This window comes from Cibotium barometz, chromosome 18 (assembly GCF_041138505.1).
Source record: "Cibotium barometz isolate CiBa-2024 chromosome 18, ASM4113850v1, whole genome shotgun sequence".
NCBI lineage: Eukaryota > Viridiplantae > Streptophyta > Polypodiopsida > Cyatheales > Cibotiaceae > Cibotium > Cibotium barometz.
This window is the reverse complement of record NC_141063.1, coordinates 26,462,986-26,488,775: the sequence shown is the minus strand read 5'-3', so window position 1 is coordinate 26,488,775 and position 25,790 is coordinate 26,462,986. Positions and strand designations below refer to the sequence as shown.

Below are 25,790 nucleotides of genomic sequence, written 5' to 3'. Positions count from 1 at the left end.
AATTTTTTGTAACACATCAATGTAAAAAATGCTCTCAACAATATCAAATTTGTGTGTAGAAGTATGTCTTGTAACTATGCTTTCGAATACCTTTCTTTAAAATCTCTCAAATCTGAGTACCTGAGTAGAAGTATGTCTTGTAACTATGCTTTCGAACACCTTTCTTCAAAATCTCTCAAATTTGTGTGTAGAAGTATGTCTTGTAACCATGATTTCAAACACCTTTCTTAAAAAATTCTCAAAATTTTGTACTTGTTGTGGTACCAATGGTAGAATATGGAATAGATTGGGGTTGGTAAGGTTGCCAACCTATCTCATTATTTTGCCAATTTAAGAGTATATTGCATTATGAGAGAAATTTATACAAGTGTTCGCACACACTTAAAGAGTGAGTAGTCGCGTGCTTATGGCTCATAAATGGCCTATTGTCTACAATGCTTAATCTCATAATACATTCATGAGAAGTACATCATTAGGGATTTCATTCTAGCTTGCTGCTGCCACATGCTCTTGAAGTGGGACTTGGGTGGGAATAGCCGTAAGTAATATGTCGAACCATTGTGGGGGTCCATATCCCATTGATCGTATATCCTTTTGGTGTGTCCATCTTTTCTCTTTGGTGTAGAAGTGGCAGGATTGAGGCTATGGATGACTACTTCACTATAGCTAGTTGTAATGAGAAAGTTGGCTCTTCTTGAATTGAAAGGATCCACCAAGACTTGGTGGAAAAACCTCTACCATACTCACCACCTATCTATAGGCAAAACACCTTGGCAGGATATGAAAGCACATCTCCATCAAAGATATTGTCCCACCCCCAAATTATTTTGAGGAGAAGACCAATGAATTTCTCGAACTATCACAACGCGGCCAGACTATTGATGAATATCATCAAGCATGGTTCGCCACACCTAATGACATGCACTCCCATGCTTCGACAAGAATACACTAGATCCATAGTTTTTCAAGCCTTGGAGTTCCAAGACCTGTATGTCCACATGCCAAGGGCGTGACCACTTGGGCTAGACATCAATGACTTGAGCCAAGGATTTGACCACTCTGGCTAGACATCAGCTTTTGAGTGTTAACAATTACCATGGGAGGTTTATTCCTGTAATAACGCCCTTGCCTCACGACGCCCTTGAGAGGGTACATGATTCGAATCTACTCTCTCCCATAATGGAAAGTGATGTTATGTTATTCTACACCAGTACTCAACGCGCACATTGCTGCGGTATATAAAAGACATTAAGAAGCAGTCGGTCAATCTAAGGGATTTTTTCCTCTTATTTTTTAGAAATCTAGGATTTCTCTTTGTGTGTCCTGTCCTTGGTGTCCATGGTGAATATGATAAAAAAACAATTCCCATGGGCGACCTGCACACCACGAACTCTCCTATGACCACACGTGGGTACTTGGTTCTAGACATACCCCGTCTTCTATGACCACACTTGGCTACTTGATGCTAGACGTGTGCAGTTGAGATGCAGCCAAAACGAGCACGGACCGAGCGCCTCTGGAAGGAGTACTGGAGGGATCCCTCCCAGTGGTGGGACAACCGAAAGAGCAAAGTAAGTGGTGGTCTCTTTCCTTTCTTTCTTTGATAAGGATTATACTCCCTTGATTGGTTAGAAGATCGGGGCCCGCCCACGACCCCTGTGCATATGCATGTTACAGACAAACCCGAAGTCCCCAGATTTCAAGTATAAGCTCACCAAGGAGTCTCTATGGATGGACGGCTTGCACAATCCAAGTTGGCTTGAAGACATGCTAAGGCTTGTAGAAACAGAAGAGCCTTGTGCTATGCACAAATCTGCACATGAAGAAGAAGAAGAAGAAGAAGAAGAAGAAGTGAAGCAGAAGAAGAAGAAGAAGAACAGTACTGGCTGTGGCTGGGGGATGCTTAGCTTAGAGGAGGCATTGCCTTTCTTGGAAGATGGGCTACTGCCCCAGCCTTGCGTTGAGGACTTGGCACGCCTCTTGCACAAGTGCAGAAAGGAGAGAGACCAAGTGCATGCGCTTCGTTTGCATGTCTACATACAGAAAATTGGGCTGGAAGCTCATAGATCACTCGGGAACTACCTCGTCTCGATGTTGGTGGAAGTTGGAAGCATGCACGATGCTGAGCAGGTTTTTGACAAATTGCTGTATCGGAATGAGTCGTCTTGGAATTCCCTGATCACAGGTTATATCAAGTGTGGGAAGCCACAGGACGCCCTTATCCTGTACCAGAAAATGCAAGAGGACGATTCTGTACATCCCAATGGGCATACTTATGTAGCCTTACTCAAGGCTTGTGCGAAGATGAAAGATCTCGAAAGAGGCCTCCAAATACATGCTGAGGTTGCCAGAATGAAGTTGTTGGAAAGAGATGTTTTTGTTGGCAGCACTTTGGTTGATATGTATGCCAAATGTGGCTTGCTTCGCAAAGCACAACAAGTGTTTGACAAACTGCCAGTTCGAGATGTAGTCTCATGGACTGCACTAATTGCAGGGTATGCGGAGCATGGTTATGGTGAGGAAGCACTCAAGTGTTTTGAGCAGATGCAACTTGAGGGTGTCTCCCCAAATGCTGTCACATTTACTTGCAGCTTGAAAGCTTGTGGCAGCATAGGAGCCATAGACAAGGGCCAAGAAATACATGCTGAGATTGAGTTTCTAGAAACAGACCTTGTTGTTGGCAGCACCTTGGTCCATATGTATGCCAAATGTGGCTTGCTTGCCAAAGCACAGAAGTTGTTTGACAAGCTTCCAATTCGAAATGTTGTCTCATGGAATGCACTAATTGCGGGATATGCTGAACATGGACGCAATGATGAAGCACTCAAGTGTTTTGAACAGATGCAACTGGAGGGTGTTGCACCAAACTCTGTCACGTTTGTTTGCAGCCTGAAAGCTTGTGGTAGCATTGGAGCCGCAGACAAGGGCCAAGAAATACATGCTGAGATAGAAAGAAAGGGGTTGTTGAGAAGAAACCTTTTTGTTGGCAACACTCTGGTTGATATGTATGCCAAATGTGGCTCTCTTTCCAAAGCACAGCAAGTGTTTGACAAACTTCCAGCTCGAAACGTAGTCTCATGGACGGCTCTGATTGCAGGATATGCGGAACATGGATATGGAAAGGAAGCACTTGATTGTTTTGAACGGATGCAGCTCGAGGGAGTCTCCCCAAATGCTGTCACGTTTGTTCACAGCTTGAAAGCTTGTGGCAGAGTAGGAGCCACAGCCAGGGGCACAGAAATACATGCTGAGATTGAAAGGAAGGGGTTGTTGCGAAGAGATCAAGTTGTTGGCAACATGTTGGTTGATATGTATGCCAAATGTGGCTCGTTTGCCAAAGCACATGAAGTGTTTGACAAGCTTCCAGTGCGAGATGTGGTCCCATGGACTGCACTCATTGCTGGATATGCTGACCATGGGCAAGGTGAAGAAGCACTCAAATGTTTCGAACAGATGCAACTTAAGGGTGTCTCCCCGAATGCTTTCACGTTTGTTTGCAGCTTGAAAGCTTGTGGCAGCATAGGAGCCACAGACAAGAGCAGAGAATTACATGCTGAGATTGAAAGAAAAGGGTTGTTGGAAAGCGATCTTTTTGTTGGAAACGCCTTAGTCGACATGTATGCCAAGTTTGGCACGCTTGCCAAAGCACAGCAAGTGTTTGACAGCCTCCCTGTACGAGACGTAGTCTCATGGACTGTACTGATTGCAGGATATGCTGACCATGGGCATGGTGAGGAAGCACTCAGGTGTTTTGAAAAGATGCAACTTGAGGGTGTCCCCCCAAATGCTGTTACGTTTATTTGCATCTTGAAAGCTTGTGGAAGCATAGGAGCCATAGACAAAGGTCGAGAAATACATACTGAGATTGCCAAAAAAGGCTTGCTGGAAAGAGACCTAGTTGTTGGCAACACCTTAATTGACATGTATGCCAAATGTGGCTCACTTGACAAAGCACAGGAAGTGTTTGACAAGCTTCCAGTTAGAGACATAGTCTCGTGGACTGCACTTATTACAGGATATGCTCAGCTTGGAGAAAGTGAAAATGTTTTCAATATCTTTGACAGTCTAATAGGGGAAGGTATAAAGCCAAATCCGGTCACCTTTGTTACTGTTCTCAATGCGTGCCGTCACGCAGGTCTGTTTGATAAGGGCAAGGTGTACTTTGAGGTCATGAGCAAAAACTATGGCATTGTTCCAACTTCTGAGCACCACACTTGCATGGTTGATCTCCTTGGCCGTGCAGGCCAATTAGACAAGGCAGTAGCAATGATCAAGGAGCTACCATTTTGTCCCAATCTTGCTGTGTGGCATACCCTGTTGGGTGCTTGTAAAAAGTGGGGAAATGTGGATCTTGGGAGACAGGCCTTTGAACATGCAGTGGGGCTGGATGAAAAAGATGCTGCAGCTTATGTCTCAATGTCTAGCATTAATGCAAGTGTCTAACAAGTTTCCAGTTCGGAACAAGATGCTGCAGCTTATGTTTAATGTTTAGCATCACTGCAAGTGTCTAACAGGTTTCAGAATAGAGTCTCGTGGAATGCACTTACAGCAGGACATGCCAAACTTGGCTGTGGTTAGGAAGCACTCAATTATTATGAACAGATGCAATTTGAGTGCGTCTCCCAAAGTTCAAATGTCATCACGTTTGTTTGCATCCTGAAAGCTTGTGGCAGCATAGGAGCCAGTAATTTTCGAGAATATATGCGGAGATTGCTAGAAAGGGGTACGATAAAATCCAGATGTTGTCTCATGGAATGCACTGATTGCAGGATATACCGAATACAGACATGGTGAAGAAGCACTCATGTGTTTTGAAACTGATGCAACTCAAAGATGTCTCTAAAATGCCGTCACATTTGTTGCAGCTTGAAAGCTTGTTGTAGCATGGGAGCCACATACAAGTCCTGAGAAATACATCCTGAGATTGAAAGAAAGGGGTTACAGGAAAGAAAACTTTTTGCTGGCAACACCTTGGTTGATATGTATTGCAAATGTGGCTATGTTGCAAAACCACAGAAAGTCTTTGACAAGCAGCACTTATTGACGGATATGACAAACAGGGTGTGGTCAGGAAGCATGCTGCATCGCAAATTGGATCTCTAAAGATACCTATGTGCGTGCCAGGCAGGCATACATAATACATGGAAGTGCGGTGGCAGGGTGATGCAGGAGGCCGTAGCGGGTGGCGGACAAAGAGGTAATAAGACCAACTTTAAGGGGCCAAGGGTCATTTTCACCATTTAATTATCGGTAGAAGAACTATGGTTACTTTTGTATAAGAGGTATATAAGCCAAACGTTGCTCATTGGGGCAAATTTATATGGAGATTGCTAGAAAAGGGTTCTTTGTTGGTAATACGTGTTAGAAGTCATCTCCTGTCTATATATATACACTAGGGCCTCTGTTGTGGGTGTGCCCGCCCTTATTAGGTGTTTTCTCATTTTTCCCCACTCTTCGTATTTTTCCCATTTTTTCTGTGGCTTGGGAGGCAGCCCTGAGGTGGCAGGATGTCCTTGTCTATAGCCGACTGCATCAGCATGTTTGTGTTCACATGTTGGAGCTGGCCGATTGGTTTGGACAGGTCGTGGACCTTCTATGCTAGCCGACCACTATTTGCAAGTCGTGGGCTCCCCTGGTGTCCTGTCGGCTGCCCTACAGCAGGCCGACTGCTGTTGGGGGGCCATATAAAATGGCCCCCCAGCCCCTTGTCACCATTGTATCATCGGGATTCTTTTGTGTATATAGAGCAGAGTTACACGCCTCTACCTCTCTATCTCTTGTGCTGTTATTTTCTGCATTGCGTTTTGCTCTTGTGTTCTCATCTGGTCATCATCTCTGTTGCGTATTCTGACATGGTATCAGAGCCTAGGCTCTAGATAGTTCGTGGGATTTGTGTGAGCAAGAGGGGGACTGTTGTGTTGCTGATTGGTGGACTGTTCGGGATTGTTCGGGAAGAGGAGAAGCAAGAGGATGGCGGGTTGATCCGCTGGACAGCCACTTGCAGGAGTTAGTTCTTCTTTGTTCCAACCCACCCACCCTTTTCAGAGTACATCCGCGCAATGGCAGATCTGTTTGAGATGGCCGAGAGGCATGTGAAGATCCTGACACTCCCCACGTTCCCGGTGGGCTGTCAGTTGGACGGGAACAACTACGGCATATGGAAGGTTATGATGGAATTTGTTCTAGAGTCTTACGACCTCGCTGATTTCGTCGTTGTTGGGGTTCCACGGGCGGAAGTAGAGGAAGGGGAGTTACCGTCGATCCGAAAGGACCGGGAGACTCAGACACAGATGTGGGATCGTGTCAATGCCAGGGTCCGTTTGTTTATCTTTCTGAACTGCACACCGCAGGTAATCAATCATGTAAAGCATATGACGCTGGCCAGAGGTATATGATAGCATTTGGCCTCTCTTTACAATAGGGTATCGCCCATGAAGAGGATTTCCTTGAAAGTATAGATGCAGGTTATGAGCCCTGCAAAGTCGTTGAGGATGCGGAGCATATTAACAAGTTGCAGGCTCTTCAGCAGGAAGTTCTTTAGGCTGGGAAGGAGATATCGTCAGAGGACATGGCCATAACGTTGCTGTCACACTTGCCCTCTCAGTACTCAGCATTTTACTCGTCTTTGATTACCAGTGGGCAGGCTCAGCACCATCACGTGGGAGGAGCTTGTGCCCATGGTCTTCGACCAGGAGGAACGATTCACGAACCCTCCTCAGGGTGGAGGTTCGGAGGCCTTAACTGGCCAACGGTCGAAAGGCCGAAACACAGGCCAAGGGAAGGCTTCATCGGAGAAGTCTTCTGAGATGAAGTCCGTTACTGACCGCGAGAAACTAAAGGCAGAGAGGACTTGTAATGATTGTGGCGAGAAAGGTCACTCTTGGAGGCAGTGTCCCAAGCGGAAGGCCGAGAAGGGTGAAGATCCTCAGTAGCAATCATGAAGACTCCGGCTTTTGTGCACCTGGAGGTGATGGACACCGATGTTTCATTTTCTTCAAGCAGGGAGGAGATTGGAGGATTCTCCGCAACAGATACTCGGGATTGGATTCACTCAGGAGTGGATTCTAGACAGTGGTGCTTCCAGGCACAGGACTCCTTCTCGTTCTGATTTACAGGATCTCTGTAGGTATTGTGGTCACATTCTTACTGGGGATACATCCACTATCCCAGTTCACAGTGAGGGCAGGATGGAGATAGTTCCCGATGGCAGAGGGGGGAAGCATTCCTCCCAGGTGTTGTATGTTCCGTCACTTGGTTTTCATCTGTTGTCAGTGCATCAGGTTTGCTAGACTGGCGTACGGGTGGAGTTTGATGAGCATTTTGTTGCTCTCCGGGACAAAGCAACAGGCCAGGTAGTTTGGGAAGGCGGAGTGGAGAATGGAGTTTACAAGCTTTCAGCACTCTCTCTCCCAGGTCCTCAGGTTTGTGATGAGTGGCTGTTTAGTAATGGCCACTTAAGTGTGGATACGCTGCAGGTGTAGGCTTTCCGGGACCAGATGGTGGATAGCTTGCCAGTAGATGGCAACAGTTGGCAGGAACTCTCCAATACTGATGTTGGTGGTTCTTGTGTTAGTCAGTCAAAGGAAACTAAACAGGTAACTTATGCTCTGATGTCTTGTAGTATTCAGGACAAAGAACCTCTTGTAGTTGAGGATGGTCTTTCCACGGGGACCTTTGGGAAAGCCAAGCAGGTGGCAGTTGATTACTTGCAGAAGGAGGGGGGTTTCTCCAGGCTTTGTGGTTCCGGATTCAGAGGGGTGGTTGACAGGTTTCATAAGGACTTGCGTGGTCTTCAACAGGTTTCCAGGACTTGGCTTTGCACCGTAAAACAGGTGTTGATCCTTGTGAGCAGTGTGATGCCTCTTTGACTCAGAAGCAGAATGGTTCATTGATCTGGTTGATGGACACTAGATTGGACGGGAGCTTCCTGATGAGGCAGTTGAGCTCATGGTTGTGGATGACTCTTTGGGAGGCAGGATTGCGTTTCCTGTGGTTTCTGCGGCATGCGAAGGATCATGGACTCTTGTACACAGGAGGGGGATTGATTGATGGAGTCCGATTCCACGGTCGGAGTGACTCAGTTTGGGGAGGAGATCCGGACACGAGGAGATCTACTTCAGGCTTAGGAGCAATTTTTTGGAGCAGTAAGAGGCAGTCATCTTTTGCCTTGTCGACGACAGAGGCAGAGTACGGGGCTGCTTGTGATGCTGCTTGTGAGGTGGTGAGGTTGCAGAGGTTGCATTGCAGGCTTGGGCTTCCACTGGAGGAACCCATGGTCATCCAGAGGCACTTTGTTCGTGAACAGATCGTTGCTGATGATATCTTACTAGAGTTCTGTTCGACGGAGGACAATACGGTGGACCTCTTCACGAAGTCGCTATCTCAGGATTTCAAGCAGCACCCCAGCTCCCTGTGGTTGGTTTCACAGCCAGGAGCTAAGAGGGGGTGTTAGAAGTCATCTCCTGTCTATATATATACACCAGGGCCTCTGTTGTGGGTGTGCCCGCCCTTATTAGGTGTTTTCTCATTTTTCCCCACTCTTCGTATTTTTCCCCCATTTTTTCCTATTTTTCCCATTTTTTCTGTGGCTTGGGAGGCAGCCCTGAGGTGGCAGGATGTCCTTGTCTGTAGCCGACTGCATCAGCATGTTTGTGTTCACATGTTGGAGCTGGCCAACTGGTCTGGACAGGTCGTGGACCTTCTATGCTGGACGACTGCTATTTGCAAGTCGTGGGCTCCTCTGGTGTCCTATCGGCTGCCCTACAGCAGGCCGACTGCTGTTGGGGGGCCATATAAAATGGCCCCCCGTCCCCTTGTCACCATTGTATCATTTCCGGGATTCTTTTGTGTATATAGAGCAGAGTTACACGCCTCTACCTCTCTATCTCTTGTGCTGTTATTTTCTGCCTTGTGTTTTGCTCGTGTTCCCAGATCTGGTCATCATCTCCGCTGCGTATTCTGACAATAGGTTGTTGATATGTATGCTACTACTCTCTTTCAGTTCAAGATCTTGTCTTGTGGATTTCATCCCAAACACGGCTTTAATGACGAGGCACTCTACTATCTCTAGCAGATGCAACCTGATGGCAAACACGGCTTTAATTTATCTCTAGCAGATGCAACCTGATACCAAGCACGGCTTTAATGAGGAGGCACTACTATCTCTAGCAGATGACTCGAGGATCCTGATGTGGCAGCACCAAATGGGGTTTGGCAAGCAAAGTGCACGTGCATGCAAGTAAAGGCTGTGCACAAGCAAATTTCTTCTTCAAAGTGTGACACCCAAGTAAATGCTTGAAAAAGGTACCAACATCCCATGTTTCTTTTTGCAAGACCCCTCATGTAGTCCATAGCCAAAGGTTACAACCCTCCACCTCTTCTGAGCCTGTGCATTGCCTCCATTGTTGTCATTCCATAGTTATTTTTTAGAATTTGTAAGAGAGAGAGTCGGAACTCAAGGAAAGAAGAATTGTCTCACTTTAAACTTATAAAGCTTCTACCTATAGTGCCTTCTTGAAGGTGAGCGAGAGAGGGTAGAGTTCTCAGAAGTATTCTTCTTTTGGTTGGTGGGCAGGTGAGGGGAACCACACAAAGTGTGTGAGAGAGGATAGCCCCACATAAAACAACCCTCACTGTAAGTGGGGTGTGGACACCCTCACAAGGCTAGTGAAATGCACGTGTGTGTGTGCTATGCGTATGTATGCTACTACTCTCTTTCAGTTCAAGATCTTGTCTTGTGGATTTCATCCCAAACACGGCTTTAATGACGAGGCACTCTACTATCTCTAGCAGATGCAACCTGATGGCAAACACGGCTTTAATTTATCTCTAGCAGATGCAACCTGATACCAAGCACGGCTTTAATGAGGAGGCACTACTATCTCTAGCAGATGACTCGAGGATCCTGATGTGGCAGCACCAAATGGGGTTTGGCAAGCAAAGTGCACGTGCATGCAAGTAAAGGCTGTGCACAAGCAAATTTCTTCTTCAAAGTGTGACACCCAAGTAAATGCTTGAAAAAGGTACCAACATCCCATGTTTCTTTTTGCAAGACCCCTCATGTAGTCCATAGCCAAAGGTTACAACCCTCCACCTCTTCTGAGCCTGTGCATTGCCTCCATTGTTGTCATTCCATAGTTATTTTTTAGAATTTGTAAGAGAGAGAGTCGGAACTCAAGGAAAGAAGAATTGTCTCACTTTAAACTTATAAAGCTTCTACCTATAGTGCCTTCTTGAAGGTGAGCGAGAGAGGGTAGAGTTCTCAGAAGTATTCTTCTTTTGGTTGGTGGGCAGGTGAGGGGAACCACACAAAGTGTGTGAGAGAGGATAGCCCCACATAAAACAACCCTCACTGTAAGTGGGGTGTGGACACCCTCACAAGGCTAGTGAAATGCACGTGTGTGTGTGCTATGCGTGTGTGCACACATGCAAGTTAGGGAGTGCACAAGAAAATTTCTTCTTCTTCGTATGACGCCCAAGCTAATGTTTGATATGGCATCCCTTTGGATATTGTCACACTTGTTTGCCCTCTTGGTGTTACAATTTTTTTGTCTAGTTTTTGGTCATTGATTGTCACATGCACAACATGTGGACATGCTTAATCCCTAGTTTTTGGCTATGATTAGGAACCTTTTTAGGCATTGTATTTATAGGAGCATGAGGGCATTTAGCAGTTTATATATTTATGCTTGTCCTCTGCTGGCCGATGGGTTATAGGGGTACTTCCATGAGCCTATAAATAGGCAAGATCATTTCCATTGTATTTATCTGATTCTTGATTTCTGGGATAGGTCATAGGGTTAGGTGTCTCTTTTTCTAGGCCATGTTGGCTAGGATCATTTATACATATATACAAAAAACAGTGTTACAGTAACATATCTCTCTTTTCTCTGTTCATCGTGGCGTTTTTCGTGGTTCTTAATACAGGCAATTCTTTTGCATGTGACATTGGTATCAGAGCCTAGCAAAAGTCCTAGAGGCAAGGTTGCAGCCATACGTACGTACGGATCGATCCGTACCGTACGGATCGTACGTGTACGGATCGATCCGTACGTTTATTTTTTTTAAAAACCCCTTTTTGACCTTCAACGTACGAATTTGGGCTTATTTCGGAATTTCGCCTGCAGTGCTCTGGTTCGCTCTGTCTTTGCACACTGTGCACATTGCAACCAAGTAATTCTCACGCTCTCTCTCGCTCATGGCCTTGGTCCCTCATGATGCATCTCTGTCTCGTAGTGTACTCTCTCTCTCTCTCTCTCTCTCTCTCTCTCTCTCAACCGCGAGCGGCCAATGTACTACATGATTAATCTCGTCTCTCTCTCGCTCCCTCCCGAGTCCCTCTCCCTCTCTCTCTCTCTCTCTCTCTTTCCTCCTTTGGAGTATGCTCTAAGCTCTCCCTCTCTCTCTCTCTCTCTCTTTCTTCCTTTGGAGTATGCTCTAAGCTCTCTCTCTCTCTTTCTTTGTGTCACATAGCTTCCAGGATCCAATATGCCGAAGCCATGCAACCCCTACTGGCAGGAGCACACCAATGTCATCCGTGTTATTAATACGCCGACCCAAGCTGGTTCTGGCATCAACATAATGTACGACAAGGATGAGCAACTTGAGGTTGATGCAGAGATGGTGAGTTTTATGAACAATCTAGGACCATCCTTTGCTAGAGCGGTGGTTTTGAGAGAGGAGGCGATGAAATTTCCTCTCACGTGGTGGCAGAGCTATGGAAGACAAGGTCTTCCAAAGCTGACTCATCTTGCTCTCCGAATCCTCTCGCAGGTACTCTTAACTCTTTCACAATTGCATCCATCTTTAAAGTTTAATTCATTAAGGGTTTTGACTCCAAAATCGTATCGTGATTTGTGATCGTAGGATTGTTCTGCTGGTGCTTGTGAGCGCAATTGGAGCGCCTACTCCTTGGTTCACACGAAGATCCGCAATCGACTTAGTACCGCTCAGCTGGAGCGATTAGTGTATTGCCGAGCTAACATGAAGCTCGTGCGAGATTATCATGCTTTGGGGACACCTAAGCAGGTATATTTAACTGTCGTACGTCTTTTGACACATTTCAATATAATTAAGTCATTTCTTGTGGTTCTGACTTGTCGGATTTTGCTTTTCCACAGGCAGATCCGACCCGTGTGAAGATGGTGCCAACCTCTACTGAGGACGACGTGGAGCAGCGTGTCAGAGACAAGCAGGCAGATATTATACGACTCCTTCATAGAGAGTTGGAGAGCATCGATCGCCGTGTCACAAGGTCACGCGCACGGGCTTTGGCGATACCTTTTCGTGAGGAGACTGCAGATTCAGAGAGCACTAGATGGAGGAGCATTCGTCGGGGGAAGCTGCCTGTTCGTACGCAGTGGACTCCGGCGAATGAGGCTGTCACTCTCATTCATACTCAAAGTGAGCTAGGAGATGATGATGTAGCACATGGATCTCATGATACATCTTTCACATCATCACATGGGCCCGTGATGGCAGAGCCTGAGTATGACGATGAGGGCAATGTCCTGACAGATGGGGACTTGCTCTCTTCTGGTGCATCGTCGTCATCATCATCTGATGAGGAGTTTTGACTCTTAGATCACGTTTCATTGTGGAGTCTGGACTCTGGACTAGCCCTTATGGACCTTTTGAGGACATTTCTATGATGTAGTGTTGCAGCTTGCTATGTAGTATGTGCATTGTATTGAGTTTGTTTTGATGCATTTGCAACCTTTTAACATGGATAAGAGTCGAGACTTTTGTTGTGTAAACACTGATTCATCAGTTTATATAGAGCTAAGAGTGGTGATTGGTGATTGAAGATTGATCTCTGATTGAAAACCGGTTTGGTATCTGATGTTTGATTTATGAAGTAACAAGTTTTACAACGTGCGGCAAGGGTTTTGTGATTACTAATCAAATGCGTATTAGCAAAGACCTTATTAGATTGTCTTGTAGGTCTCTCTCACAATTTAAAATGTATTCGGATCTTTTTATGTTTATTTTGATATGAAATGCCATATAGATTGATATTTTTTACAATGGTACGTATTTTTACGTACACAAAAATTTTATCTGAACGGAACAACGTACAAATACGTACCGTACATTACGTACAGTACGTACACATCAACTATGCCTAAAGGAGGAGTTGTTGCAGATTTGGAAAACGCTGAGTACAAAGGTGGCTGTTTTTGGTCCAGATAGGAAAACATAGCCAAGTGGTTCCTTCAACATCAAGTATCCTGATGGAGCCAAAATGAGGACAACCATGCGGTGTAGAGCCCTGAGGTGGGTATCATGGGGTATGTACTATGAAGCCCCCAGATGCTCAGCTTGGCCCCCATAGTACAAGTGTGAGCAGAGGAACAAGGGGTTGCATGTTTTCAAGAAGAGATCAAGCTCTCAGCCCAAGATAGATACAAGTGTTCAGCTCAAGGAGGGACAAGAAGAACAGGTGCACGGTCCTGGATGCAGAACATAGCATGAGAGATTGCAGCAATCCAAGGTTGCAGCAAAAGGTTTTCAAGACAAGATCCAAGTGGTTAAGAGTGCCTCAAGTTTTGGAAGCAGGATGCCAAGGATGGAGTCCACATGCAATAAAGGGGATGATGACAGTCATCCAGAAGGAAGGTGGATTCCCGTCATCAAGCTTAGCGAGAGGGGATGTCACATGTACAACATGTGGACATGCTTAATCTCAATTTTGGCTATGATTAGAAGGAACATTTTCACACATTGTCCACCCAGGGTGTACACGAGGGATTTTATCCAAGGCAGTTAGGAGCAAGAGAGCATTTACTAGCAGTTAGAAGGAGCAAGAGAGCATTTACTAGCAGTTTGGCATTTATATTTATGCTTGTCCTTAGGTGGCCGACTGGTTGTAGGGGTAATTCCATGAGCCTATAAATAGGCAAGGATCATTTCCATTGTATCCATCTGATTCTTAATTTGTGGGACAGGTCATAGGCTTAGGTGTTTCCTTTTGGAGGCCATGTTGGCTAGGATCTATGTACAGATTGATACACATATTCAGAAAACATCGTTGCATCAACATCTCTCTCTCTTCTCTTTGTTCATCTTTGTGTTTTGCACAGTTCTTAATACAAACAGTTCTTCTACATGTGATATTAATGGTGTAGGGAAGCTTGTAACCGCTGTGTTATGCTATCCACTGCACATGCATGGGTGTGTGTGAAAATATACCTAATTCGGTATTTTATTCAGCCCAAAAAAGGGATTTTTGTTTAGACATTTTTATGTCTTGCTGCTGGCAGACTTCTTTCCCTGGCCGACCAGCAGCCCAAACATCATATAAATATGTGCATCATAAATCAGCAAGCAACTCAACATGAAAACGATCATCTGTTCTGCTGACGGTGCTTTGTCATAACAAGTCGTCTACACTGCTGCTGCTGGTGCCTGATCCACGTCAGAATATTCAGCACACAGCACCCTGGACCTTCTGCCCTGCTTTCTGCAGCAGCGCCCTGTTGGCAGCACCCAGATCTGCCCTGATCGTATCCATTGTTTACCTCCAGCACTTCTGCGTTTCTTCTGCAGTGTATCCATCTTTACATCTGCGTTTTTCCTTTTACAGTTCATCACCTCGGGACAGCAGCCCTTCTCTGCTCTCACAATACCTCGGGATTGTGGCCCTCTCCGCCCTCATGCACCATCATCAGGACAGCAGCCCTCTTTGCTCCTTTACCTCGACATCGGGACGGCAGCCCTCTCTGCTCATTGCTTCGGGACAGCAGCCTACCTTCTGCTTGGGATCGCAGCCCTCTCCGCCCTCGGCATTAGCACGGGACAGCAGCCCTCTCTGCTCCTTCATTTCTGTGTTGCCCTATTAAAGTCTCACACTGAGCTCTTATATTGGATTCCATTCATCATTATATATACACTCACTCATTCATTTCATGCTGTGTTGATTTGCTTTGATCTCTCTTACATCTGGTCCTTTCGTCCTTTTGCCCTCGCATGGTATCAGAGCTATTGTGAGCAAAGGAATTGAAGACCTTGAGAGCACACAGCATGGATCGTCTACCCACGATTCCGGAGGACCAGCCTTTCTTACCAGATGTTGATTCTCCTTATTTAGATATAGACCACATGGAGGATGGGACTTCTTACTCATTGGAGAGCCCCGTTCGAGGTCTTTCATTGGGAGATGACCAACCCATTTACACCTACGCACCTACCCTTTTGGCATCTCGTCTTTCTTCTCTGAGCTTATAAGACTTCACTTCCAGAGGGGGATACATGCCTACAACCAGTGTGTTGATACTGGACCCAGGTATCGAGCCTCATCTAGAGAGCCTTGCTGCCCAGTCTAGCTGACAGCTTGGACCTGAGTATGGGACTTTTTCTCAGGAAGGACAGGTACCACCATCATAGTCACAGGGGATGGAGGGGACGGCTGCTTGGAACGCGGGGACGGCGATTCGGGACGGAACAGCGAGAGCCTCTAGGCTCTCACACAAGGCCTGCGGGCCGTTGCCCTACTATCTAGATTCTAGAATCTAGACTCTCTCTCTCTCTCTCTCTCTCTCTCACCTCTCCCTCAAGTCTCTTGAGTCTTCCAACTTCCAAGACTCTAGGCTCTAGGCCTCTCTCTCTCTCTCTCTCTCTCTCTCTCTCTCACGGTTCACATCTCCCTCAACTTTCAAGCCTCTTGAGTCTTCCAACTTCCAAGCCTCTAGAGTCTAGGCTCTAGGCCTCTAGCCTCTAGCCTCTCTCTCTCTCTCTCTCTCTCTCTCTCTCTCTCTCTCATTCCTCAAGGCTCAAGAGTCAAGCCATCTTCAACCATGGCATCCTCCTCACGTGCCGGGGTTTCTCGTAGAAGGACAACGGGATCTACATTGCTCGAGAAGGAGAAGCGCATTGTAGAGCAAGCGGCCGACAACACAAAGCGGTAATGGGAGAGGAACGGAGTCTCCCTCATTGTGGATGGATGGAGTGACACCTGCAAGAGGAGTATTCACGGCATGGTTGCATATTCCCGCGGAGAGATGTACTTCATCTCATCTCATGATGCATCCGGCACTGGGAAGAGCACGGATGTGCTTGCGGCGGAGTGTGCTACCACCATGGAGATCGTTGGCCCCGAGCATGTAGTGGGCTTTGTTGCGTATTGGGAGCCTTCCAATAGGGCAGCGGGCAAGGTATGTATGGACATGTCACGGTGTCCTTTTGTATGGCTCGTTGCCTAAACAACCTCCTCAAGGACATCGGGGCATTACCATGGATCAGCCCGCTCATTGAGGAGGCCAACACCATGGTCTCCTTTATCCTCAACCACCAAAGACTTCGGCATGAGTTCAACAAGAGGTCTTGTCTCTCTCTCCTCAAATATTCCGACACCCGGTTTGCCTACAACTTTCTCATGTTGGGCCGGTTGAAGGATTGTAGCGGTGCTTTGAGGGGGCTTTTCCTTAGCGGCGAGTTTGTCGCCATGCAAGAGTCCCATACAAACATTGGCCAAGAGTGTAGGCTACGGGCGGATGACGCCTCTTGGTGGGAGCGTGTGAAGACCACAGATGCTATGGTGAGGCCCATAGTCCACCTATTGAGGATTGTAGACACTATGCAACCATGCATAGGCAAGGTCTACGAGGCCATGGATCGCATGATAGAGAAGTTGAAAGACTTCGTGCCTAACGAAGACAGATACGAGGAGATCCATGCCTTGTGTCTAGGAAGGTGGAATTCCTACTACTCTCCATTGCACGCAGCAGCTTATGTGGTGGACCCAGAATTCCAAGGCAACAAGCAGGAGAGTGACCGGGAGGTGAGCGCTGGATGGAGGATCATCTTGGATCGTCTTGTGCCTGATGCATCGGTTAGGCGCAAGATCAGGGACCAGCTTTCGATGTACAGGTCATTCCATGGCTTCTATGGCTGTCATGATGCACAGGTTGACCGCTCCAAAGTTGGTGCTGCTCTATGGTGGGAGGACTTTGGTTTAGATGGACCGGAGCTGCAGCAGCTTGCCATCCGCATACTTAGCCAGGCCGTCAGCCCTTCTTGCTTGGAGCAACTTTGGAGTACCTACAGCCACATTGCCTCTAGGAAGAGGAACCGACTCGGGGTAGAGCATGCCAATGATCTTGTCTTCGTCAGCGCGAACTTGCGAATGCTTTGCAAGAGTGTGACCAAGAAGGCAGATTCCTTCACTGAGTGGGAGATGAGTCAACAAGAAGAGCAACAAGAGGATGAGGTGCAGGAGCAGCATGCCAGTGAGGATGAGACTGAGGATGAGCTTGATGCTTCTTTGGCACAAGCTACCCATGACCATGAGGCGAGCACTTCACGTGGATGAACATTCATGGATCATGATTCATGGGCCTTACTACTTAGCTCTAGCCTCTAGCCTCTAGTCTTCAGCACTTTTTTGTCATTGACTCATTCGAGTCCGTCCATGTATTCTGCCTCCTTAAGGCTTAGTCTCGACTCCTGACTCTTGAGTCATGACTCATTTTGTATCTACTTAATTATTAATATGACTCAAAAGCTTACCATTTTAGTGTAAATTTTTGCTCATTTTGATGTACTTCCAAAGTAGAATAAGTGTAGAGTAGAAAAATTTAAAAAAAAAGTATTTTTTGAGTGCCGTTCCCTCCCTCGTCCCCGTTCCCTACTTATGGCCATCCCCCGTTCCCTACTTATGGCCGTCCCCGTCCCCGTCCCCCGTCCCTTGTGACTATGACCACCATGGTTGTTCGTAGATCCATTGTCGTCAACTCTGCCGGAGACCGCGTCAGGTTCGTATGCATCTTTGAGTACTTATGTTCCTAATTCTACCTGGGTGCCTTCTCCTGCAGCACAGGTTCAACATATGGTACCATTAGCTACCCTCGATCGGTGGAATTATGTGAACCCGAATAGAGGAGGGTCTAGGAGCTCAGTTCGCTCCCAGATTACTTCGCTCCCAGATTACTTCGCTCCGAGATTACTGGTGTTCAAGGAGGTAACACTGTTTTCTCTTTTGGTTCACCTTTTGTTCCTACTCCTAATGTGTTTTGGGATACTCCACAACCTTAAACACAAAACCCTCCCACCCAACCCATGTCTCTTCTTGCTGGTGTTGGCATGCAGTCGTTATCGGCTGCACTTCCACAGGGTCCTGCGTATGGGTTTTACCCAACACAAGGATCTCTCAGTACTATGCCTCTTGGCACTGTGTTGCCACCTAGCATTCCGGGGTATCAGGTAGTTTACCAACCCATCTCAGGCACTACTCTTTTTCTTGCTTATGTGCCTACTCTAGGTTTTGTGCCTCAGTCAGGTATTCCACCTGTGCCGAGTGCCTAACCTTATATCCCATCTCATGGAGGACCCTTGCTAGGTCCTACACCTGTGTCGGGTATTAGTGGATATTTGGGAGTTCCTCCTAACCCTCTACACTCCGGATATGGGTACCAACCATCCTGGACCTTCCCACCTCCTTCCTTTAAAGTCTCTATGTCCAGAAACGCTTTCACAGAAAAGACTCATTTTGGATCTAATTACAGCACCTAGGCTAAGCTTATGGAACAAGTTTTCACTTCCCAAGGTTTCTTGAACCTAGTGAAGGGATTTGAACCAAAACCCCACCCCTCACTAGCACCTCCTGTCATCCGCTATTGGGAGGCTAGGAATGCCGCTGCCATATTGGAGCTCATGCAAGGCCTTCTGTCGGAGTTTAATTCCCATACCGCCACGAAGCTGCCCTCGCGGGCCTCGAGTCTGCTGGCGGCCTTGGCTGCGTAAAGCAGGTGCACGTCTGCACTAGATCCAGGCTCCAAGACCATAGAGCTCTCACAAACTCGCGAGACTCTATATCCCAATAACTAACCTTGGCCACCCTTTTATAGGCTCTTGGCCAGTCATAGTTCCAAGCTTCCCCAAGCCTCGAAACTAGTCTTGCGTGCGTGTAGCACACGGTAGATACACACTGTGCACATGACATACTCCCCTTTCTCTAAGAGCTCACTAAAAAGCCAGGGTAATCTCTCTGAAGAGTAGTCAATGTCTCCCATGTAGCGTCCTCCTCAACACGATCCTTCCACTTGATCTTGTATTCCGTGATAAGCGTATTACGTAATCTTCTTTCACGAAATCCAAGAATCTTTTCAGGTTTGTGCGGAACAAATGTCATGTCCTCGACATCTATAATTTCTTGAGGAGTAACTAACTGATCTGCTCCACCGAGTACTTCCTTAAGTCTACTGACATGAAATTAAGGATGGAGAAGCAAATCCAATTCATATGCAATGGAACCAATCCGTCGTGTAACACAAAATGGTCCACAATATCTAGGGGATAATTTCGAAGATCGACCTGTCCGTAAAGTCTCGGAATCTTTCGGAACTCGCAAATACACCATCGTTCCTTCAGAGAACTCTCTGGGTGAACGATGTCTATTAGTGTTGCATCATGCTGAAGTCCTGAGAATCCTACTGTAACAGGTGATCGAGGTTGAAAACCATACATAAGCATGAAAGGACTAAACCCTATACTCGTATGCTTAGTATTGTTATAAGCAAATTCTAACATAGGAAGATAATCCTCCCATGAATTCTGTCTTTTGGATACATATGCTCAAAGCATATCCTCCAAAATCTGATTCACTCTTTCAGTCTGGCCCTCAGATTGAGGATGATCTGAGGAACTCAAATTCAAAGTTATTTCCAACTTCTCAAAAACAAGTTTCCAAAAATCACTCGTGAACTTAGAGTCTCTATCACTAACTATGTCCTGCGGTAACCCGTACAGTCTAAACAATTGCTCGATAAACTGTCGTGCTAATTGCGTAGTTGTAATAGTCTTCTGGGTCGGTAAAAATCTAGCCATTTTTGTCAAGCGATCTACCACAACCCAAATAGAATCGTGGCCTTGATGTGTTCTTGGCAATCCAGTAATAAAATCCATGGAAATACTTTCCCATTTATTACTTGGGATTTGCAAAGGATGCAACAAAACCCAGCCTGTCTAAAGCATTCAGCTTTATTTGCCTGACAAATTTGACACTTGAGAACATAATCTTCTACATACCCTTTCATCTTCGGCCAATAAAAAGTGTGTTTCACTAATGATAGTGTCCTGTGTACCCCAGGGTGTCCAGTAGAAGGGTTGTCGTGACACTCCTTAAGAATCTTGGACCTAATGTCTGGGGTCTGTGTGGTACACAAATTTTGTCATTACGGAATAGTAAACCATTTCAAATCATCCACTGGCCTCTTGCAGCCTGAATGGTAGACTGCTTAGTCATCGAGTCTTGGTCAATCAATGAGCTCCCGTCCTGGATCTTTTGCCAAAATGGACCAAAATAACTATCAGTCCTGCAAAGCCCTCTCAATGACTGAAATAAGTCAGTAGAAATCTCGGTGAACGACAAAGTATTCACCTCTCTAATCCGACTAAGTGCATCTGCAATACTATTCATGGACCCTTTCCGATAACGGATCTCAAAATCAAAATATTGCATTAACTTCGCCCAACGAGCTTTCTTGCCTCTCAAATCATCCGCATCATACACATACTTGATTGACTGATGGGGTGATCAGTCAATACCACAAACTTGGAGCCATATAAATAATGTCTCCAAACCTTGAGAGCATGAATCACAGCATAAAGCTCCTTCTCAAGGGTTGGCCAACGAGATTGAGTGTCGTCTAGCTTTTTACTTTCAAAAGCAACCGGTCTACTATCTTGAAATAAAGCAGCCCCGATAGCATAGTCACTGGCATCAGTTTCAAGAACATAAGGCCGACTAGGATCAGGCAATGCTAAGATAGGTGCTTCCTTGACTTTATCTTTCAAAAGTCTGAAGGCCATATCCAAATCGTTATTCCAAGTGATAGGTTGATTTGACTGACGTCCACGACCTTTCAATAAGTCGGTCATCGGTAGTGTGAGCTGAGAGTACTCCTGTACAGATTTTCGAAGAAAAACAACAAAACCGAGAAAAGAACGAAGTTGTTTCACTGTTCGCGGTATAGGCCAGTCCAGAACCTTTTGAACTCGGTCATACTCAATGCTCAATCCATCTCTAGTGATCTTGTGTCCCAAGTAAATGATGTCGGTCATAAAGAACTCACATTTACTTAACTTAGCATATAGTCGATTCTGTCTTAAAATAGATAAGACAATCGTGGGGTGTCTGACATGATCCTCAAGAGTACGACTATATATCAAAATATCATCCAAGAACACCACCACAAATTTTCCCAAATGTTCATGAAAAAGTGAAAAGATGCAGGGGGGAAGAGAGCTTGAGCTCTTGCAAGCACACACACACACTCACAAAACCCTAATAGAGAACACACAAGGTGAGAGGCTGAAAATCTTCTTCTTCTCTTCTCAACACTCAACACACCATATACAAGAATAAGAGTACACACAATATGAAAGGTACTCAACCAATACATACATGGGTTCTCTATAGTGTGAACCCGACTAAATGAGCTGGCGCTATAACTATGCCAGTCTCTAGAGTGGCTGTCACACAGCCTGTCATCCCATTGGCCGCATATCACCCAAGATCTCACCAACCATGCCAGTGGTGTAAGTGCGGGGCCTATCCCCCAGGCGGGTCATCAGTGTCCACCGCCTCACTAGAGCTCGATATCTCAACAAAAAGATCGTTCATCATTTGCTGGAAAGTGGCTGGAGCATTGGTTAACCCAAAAGGTAATACGAGAAACTCGTAATGGCCATACCTAGTCCGAAAAGCGGTTCTTTCGACATGCCTTTCATGAATACGTATCTGGTGATAGCCAGTACGTAAATCTATCTTCGTGAAATATTTCGCTCCTGCTAACCGGTCAATCAGGTCATCTGATCTAGGGAGAGGATAACGGTTCTTAATGGTCAGCTTGTTCAATCTCTTGTAATCTATACACATTTTCCAAGTATTGTCCTTCTTTCTCCTAAGCAACACAGGTGCACCCCAAGGTGATTTACTTGGACGGATCTGGCCCATCCTCAAATAATCTTCGAGTTGTTTAGCCAACTCATCTTCCTCAGCTTGGCTCATCCTGTAAGGTGGAATACTGACAGGATGAGCACCAGGGATCAAGTCAATACGATGATCTACTGCCCGTTCAGGTGGTAAACCCGATGGCAGTTCCTTAGGAAATACATCTTGAAACGAATCAAGTATCTTCTGTAATTTTTTGCTTCCAAACACACTTAATTCATTTACATCCATGGAAGGGATGAGAAAGAAAGAAAGTGGAATCAATACACAATGGAAAGCAGTATATAAAGAAGAATCCATTATATTTCCAAAATCAACTGTATTTACAAGAGGTCTCTGAACGAATCAAGTATCTTCTGTAATTTTTTGCTTCCAAACACACTTAATTCATTTACATCCATGGAAGGGATGAGAAAGAAAGAAAGTGGAATCAATACACAATGGAAAGCAGTATATAAAGAAGAATCCATTATATTTCCAAAATCAACTGTATTTACAAGAGGTCCCTGAGAGGGATGAATACAATCACCTAAAATAATATACTTGGTGTCCCTATGCTGAAAAGAAAAAATATGACTAGACCAATCTATCTGGACTTCAAGAGTCTTAAACCACTCAATCGCTAATAACAAGTCTACATTTTCGAGATGCATTACATAGCATTCCAGAGTATCTTTGTAGTCCTGAATCTGGATTGGAAGCATCTTCACCTTGCGATCCCAAAGTTGCCTTCTCGCAGGTAGACGTACCTCATAGGTATGGTCGCTGAGTGTCGTATTATCAAGACTCAATTTCTGCACAAGTTTGTAGTTAACAAAGTTGTGTGAACTGCCAGGGTCTAAAAGAATGTGAATTTTATGGCCATTCACTTCTCCATAAACTCGGAGAAGATCATTCAAGCCAAATACTTTAGAATTGAACAGACAATCAGAACAAGTACTAGGGCGAGAAAGTACAGTAATTGACGTACCTGTCAAAGACAACTGGTTAGCTGCCTTTGGCTTGGGTCCTGCGTTTGTCTTGGTACCCTTTTGCTTTGGGCACTCGTTACGCATGTGTCCTTTTTCTTCGCAGATAATAAAACAACGTCCTTCCTTCTTGAGCTTCAAAGCCCTAAGGAGTCATTTCTTCTTCGCTGGTGTCGAACTGGAACTCTTCGAAGGTTGGTCCGAAAACTTTCCTTCTGTCGTGTTAGCCATAGGTGTGGAGAACTTTCTTTTATGCTTGTTCCCCTGCTCGGTAACGGGTTTTGACTTGGAAGAGACCATCGTATCATCATAGATACGAGCTGAATGAATGGCCTCGTCCAATGTTTTACATTTGTTATTTTTAACCTGTAATCAGTACGAGTCTGGTAAACCAGTTACGAAAAACCCCAAAAGAGTAGTGGGATCCATCTTTGTAGCTTTCATCTGCAAGTCCCTAAACTTCTGGAGGTAGATCTCATAAGTGAGGTGCTACGAGGTCATGGTCAAAGCTAAAAACCGGGCAACAACATCATAATCATCCTCTTTCTTGAGGAATTCTTTCTTGAAGACGTCTTCGAATTGTGCCCAAGTCGTTGGCTTAGGGTTGAGTTCCTTCCACCAAAGCAAAGCTTTGCCAACGAATAGGAAACCTGCTGCTAACTAGATCTTCTTTCCATCATCATATGGATGAAACTGAAAGTGAACTTGCCACTTGTGTAGCCACGTGTCCACGATCTCCTTGGTGCACTGCTTTTGCTCGCCCCCAAACGGTTCCGGAGTAATGTTGGGGCCTAAAGCAGAAGCCAAGGTATCCATACCCGAGAAAGTAGAGAGGGTAGTGGTCAATAGAGCGATAGAGTTTTGCAAAGCTTGCATCTGAGCTGCGATTTGTGCCTGACGTTCCAATGAAGAAGCTTCGAGAGCTACTTTGAACTCTTGGAAATCTGATTTTGACACAATCGTCAAAAAGATTGGCATCGGTACCTTCCGTAGTCGGCAAGCCTTCGCGTTCCACAAGGGGCTCCAACTCTGATTCTTGGGTCGACATCGTGAAGAGGGTAAGTGGAGAGAAAATTCGATCTTTGCACAACAAGAGTGCGAGCAAACTTGAGAGCTTGAGAGCTTGAAACTTGAGAACTTGAGAGATGTGTGGCAAGAAGCCCACTTGAGGGGGTTTATAAAGGTTTCCCAAAAGCTAAAAATCTCCAAAAGCTAGGCTTAGCTTTTGCTGAGCTTTTGTGTTTTTTTTCTTGAATATATATATATATATATATATATATATATATTCTATACTCTTAAAAAAATACACACTTTGAAACCTTGGAGGAGGGGTCTTTTAAAACTTTTTTAAAAAAATTTTAAACTAAAAAAAAAGACGAAAGCTCAAAAAAACCGTGCTTTCCTTGCTTTTTTTTCCCTTCCTCCTGGAATAGCGCTACCGGCGTGCTGGGTGCCGTCGATTGAAGCTGCCGGCGCATGCTTTCCTCTCGGCGGATGCTGTCGTCAGCTGATGTGCTGTTAGCGCCTTCACGGCAGGATGCGCCTGCGCGTTACCTGCGCCGCTTGGCCGCTTGCTAACATAGAGCTGGCCGCCTACTACAGGGGCCTAGCTGGGGCACCTGCGTAAGCTTGGGCGTCGACCTGGCCGCCTGGCATAGGCGCTGCCTGGGCTGGCCACGCAAGCCTGGCCGCCTGGCTGCCTACACGGCCTAGGCCACTGGCTACGCACCTGCCCGCCTGCAACACGTCAACCACACATCAGCAGTACTCGACCAGCATGCCCACTCGCCAACGTTTCCTTCTCACACACTCTCTCTCTCAACGAAAAGCAAACGTGCTTTTTTGATTCTCGTTGTAGTTCATGCGACTGCACCAACAAACTCTTCTCTTCTTTGCAAAGCAAACGACCCTTCTAAGACTACCATCTCCCATCAACATGGGTCTCTTTGATGAAGGAAAAAAAACACATACTATTCTGAAAACAGCAATATGCACAGAAAAAACAGCAAGCTTTTTAACACATACCTTTCTTCGACCTCATCTTCTCTACCTACCGACTTGCTCGTTCACGAGGTATGCTCTGATACCACTGTCAAAACCCCACGGATCTCCTCGTGATCGATCTTGGTTCGAGACTCGAATCCTGCAAACAAACGAACAAACAAACAACTAGGGTGTGCAGGCCTGACTCACCTCCCAACCATGACAGCCGTGGGCAAGCCCACAGTCTTGGCTGTCCCCACCGAGCCGCCACGAGCTGAGCTAACTAGGATGACGTACTGACCAATCTCCTCCTCCCGACGTCCCATACCGCCACGAAGCTGCCCTCGCGCGCCTCGAGTCCGCTCTCGGCCTCGGCTGCGTAAAGCAGGTGCACGTCTGCACTAGATCCAGGCTCCAAGAGCATAGAGCTCTCACAAACTCGCGAGACTCTCTATATCCCAATAACTAACCTTAGCCACCCTTTTATAGGCTCTTGGCCGGTCATCGGGCGTCCACACTTGGGTGCTCGCCCGTCCATACTTGGGTGCCTGCCCGTTAGTATATCCCTAACTCAGCTCGTCAACAATCAGCCTGCCTAGTTCCAAGCTTCCCCAAGCCTCGAAACTAGTCTTGCGTGCATGTAGCACACGGTAGTACACACTATGCACATGACATAGTTTCTTTACTTTTTTTACACAGATCATTAGTTTAGAACTTATGCCTAACCTATATGAGTGTGAGTGCCAACTCCTGCGCTTTGCTTTGTTTGCGTGACGAGTTTCATCCCAAGAAATCTTCCTCTTTCTCCTCTACTCAAGAGAGGGCCCTTGTGTCCAGACTCCAATACCACCTCTACTCAAAAAAGGTAGCAAAGAACAACAACTCAGGTA

The 25,790-nt window shown here is 46.0% G+C and overlaps 2 protein-coding genes and 1 pseudogene across 2 annotated transcripts; 2 read left to right on the top strand and 1 right to left on the bottom strand.

Annotated features, from left to right (window-relative positions):
- Window positions 1–1,265: 1,265 nt before the first annotated feature.
- LOC147629130 (pentatricopeptide repeat-containing protein At2g39620-like) lies at window positions 1,266–5,338 on the top strand. Its single transcript, XM_086812376.1, has 2 exons — window positions 1,266–1,571; window positions 1,678–5,338. Exons 1-2 carry the CDS (start codon window positions 1,485–1,487, stop codon window positions 4,441–4,443), a joined length of 2,853 nt encoding a protein of 950 aa, XP_086668502.1. The 5' UTR covers window positions 1,266–1,484; the 3' UTR covers window positions 4,444–5,338.
- LOC147629129 (uncharacterized) lies at window positions 5,058–12,779 on the top strand. Its single transcript, XM_086812377.1, has 4 exons — window positions 5,058–5,197; window positions 11,473–11,772; window positions 11,866–12,027; window positions 12,120–12,779. The coding sequence occupies exons 2-4, from the start codon at window positions 11,488–11,490 to the stop codon at window positions 12,573–12,575; spliced, it is 903 nt and encodes a 300-aa protein (XP_086668503.1). The 5' UTR covers window positions 5,058–5,197; window positions 11,473–11,487; the 3' UTR covers window positions 12,576–12,779.
- A 1,606-nt stretch (window positions 12,780–14,385) lies between these two features.
- Window positions 14,386–25,790, bottom strand: part of LOC147629128 (uncharacterized) — a 28,647-nt pseudogene continuing 17,242 nt past the window's right edge.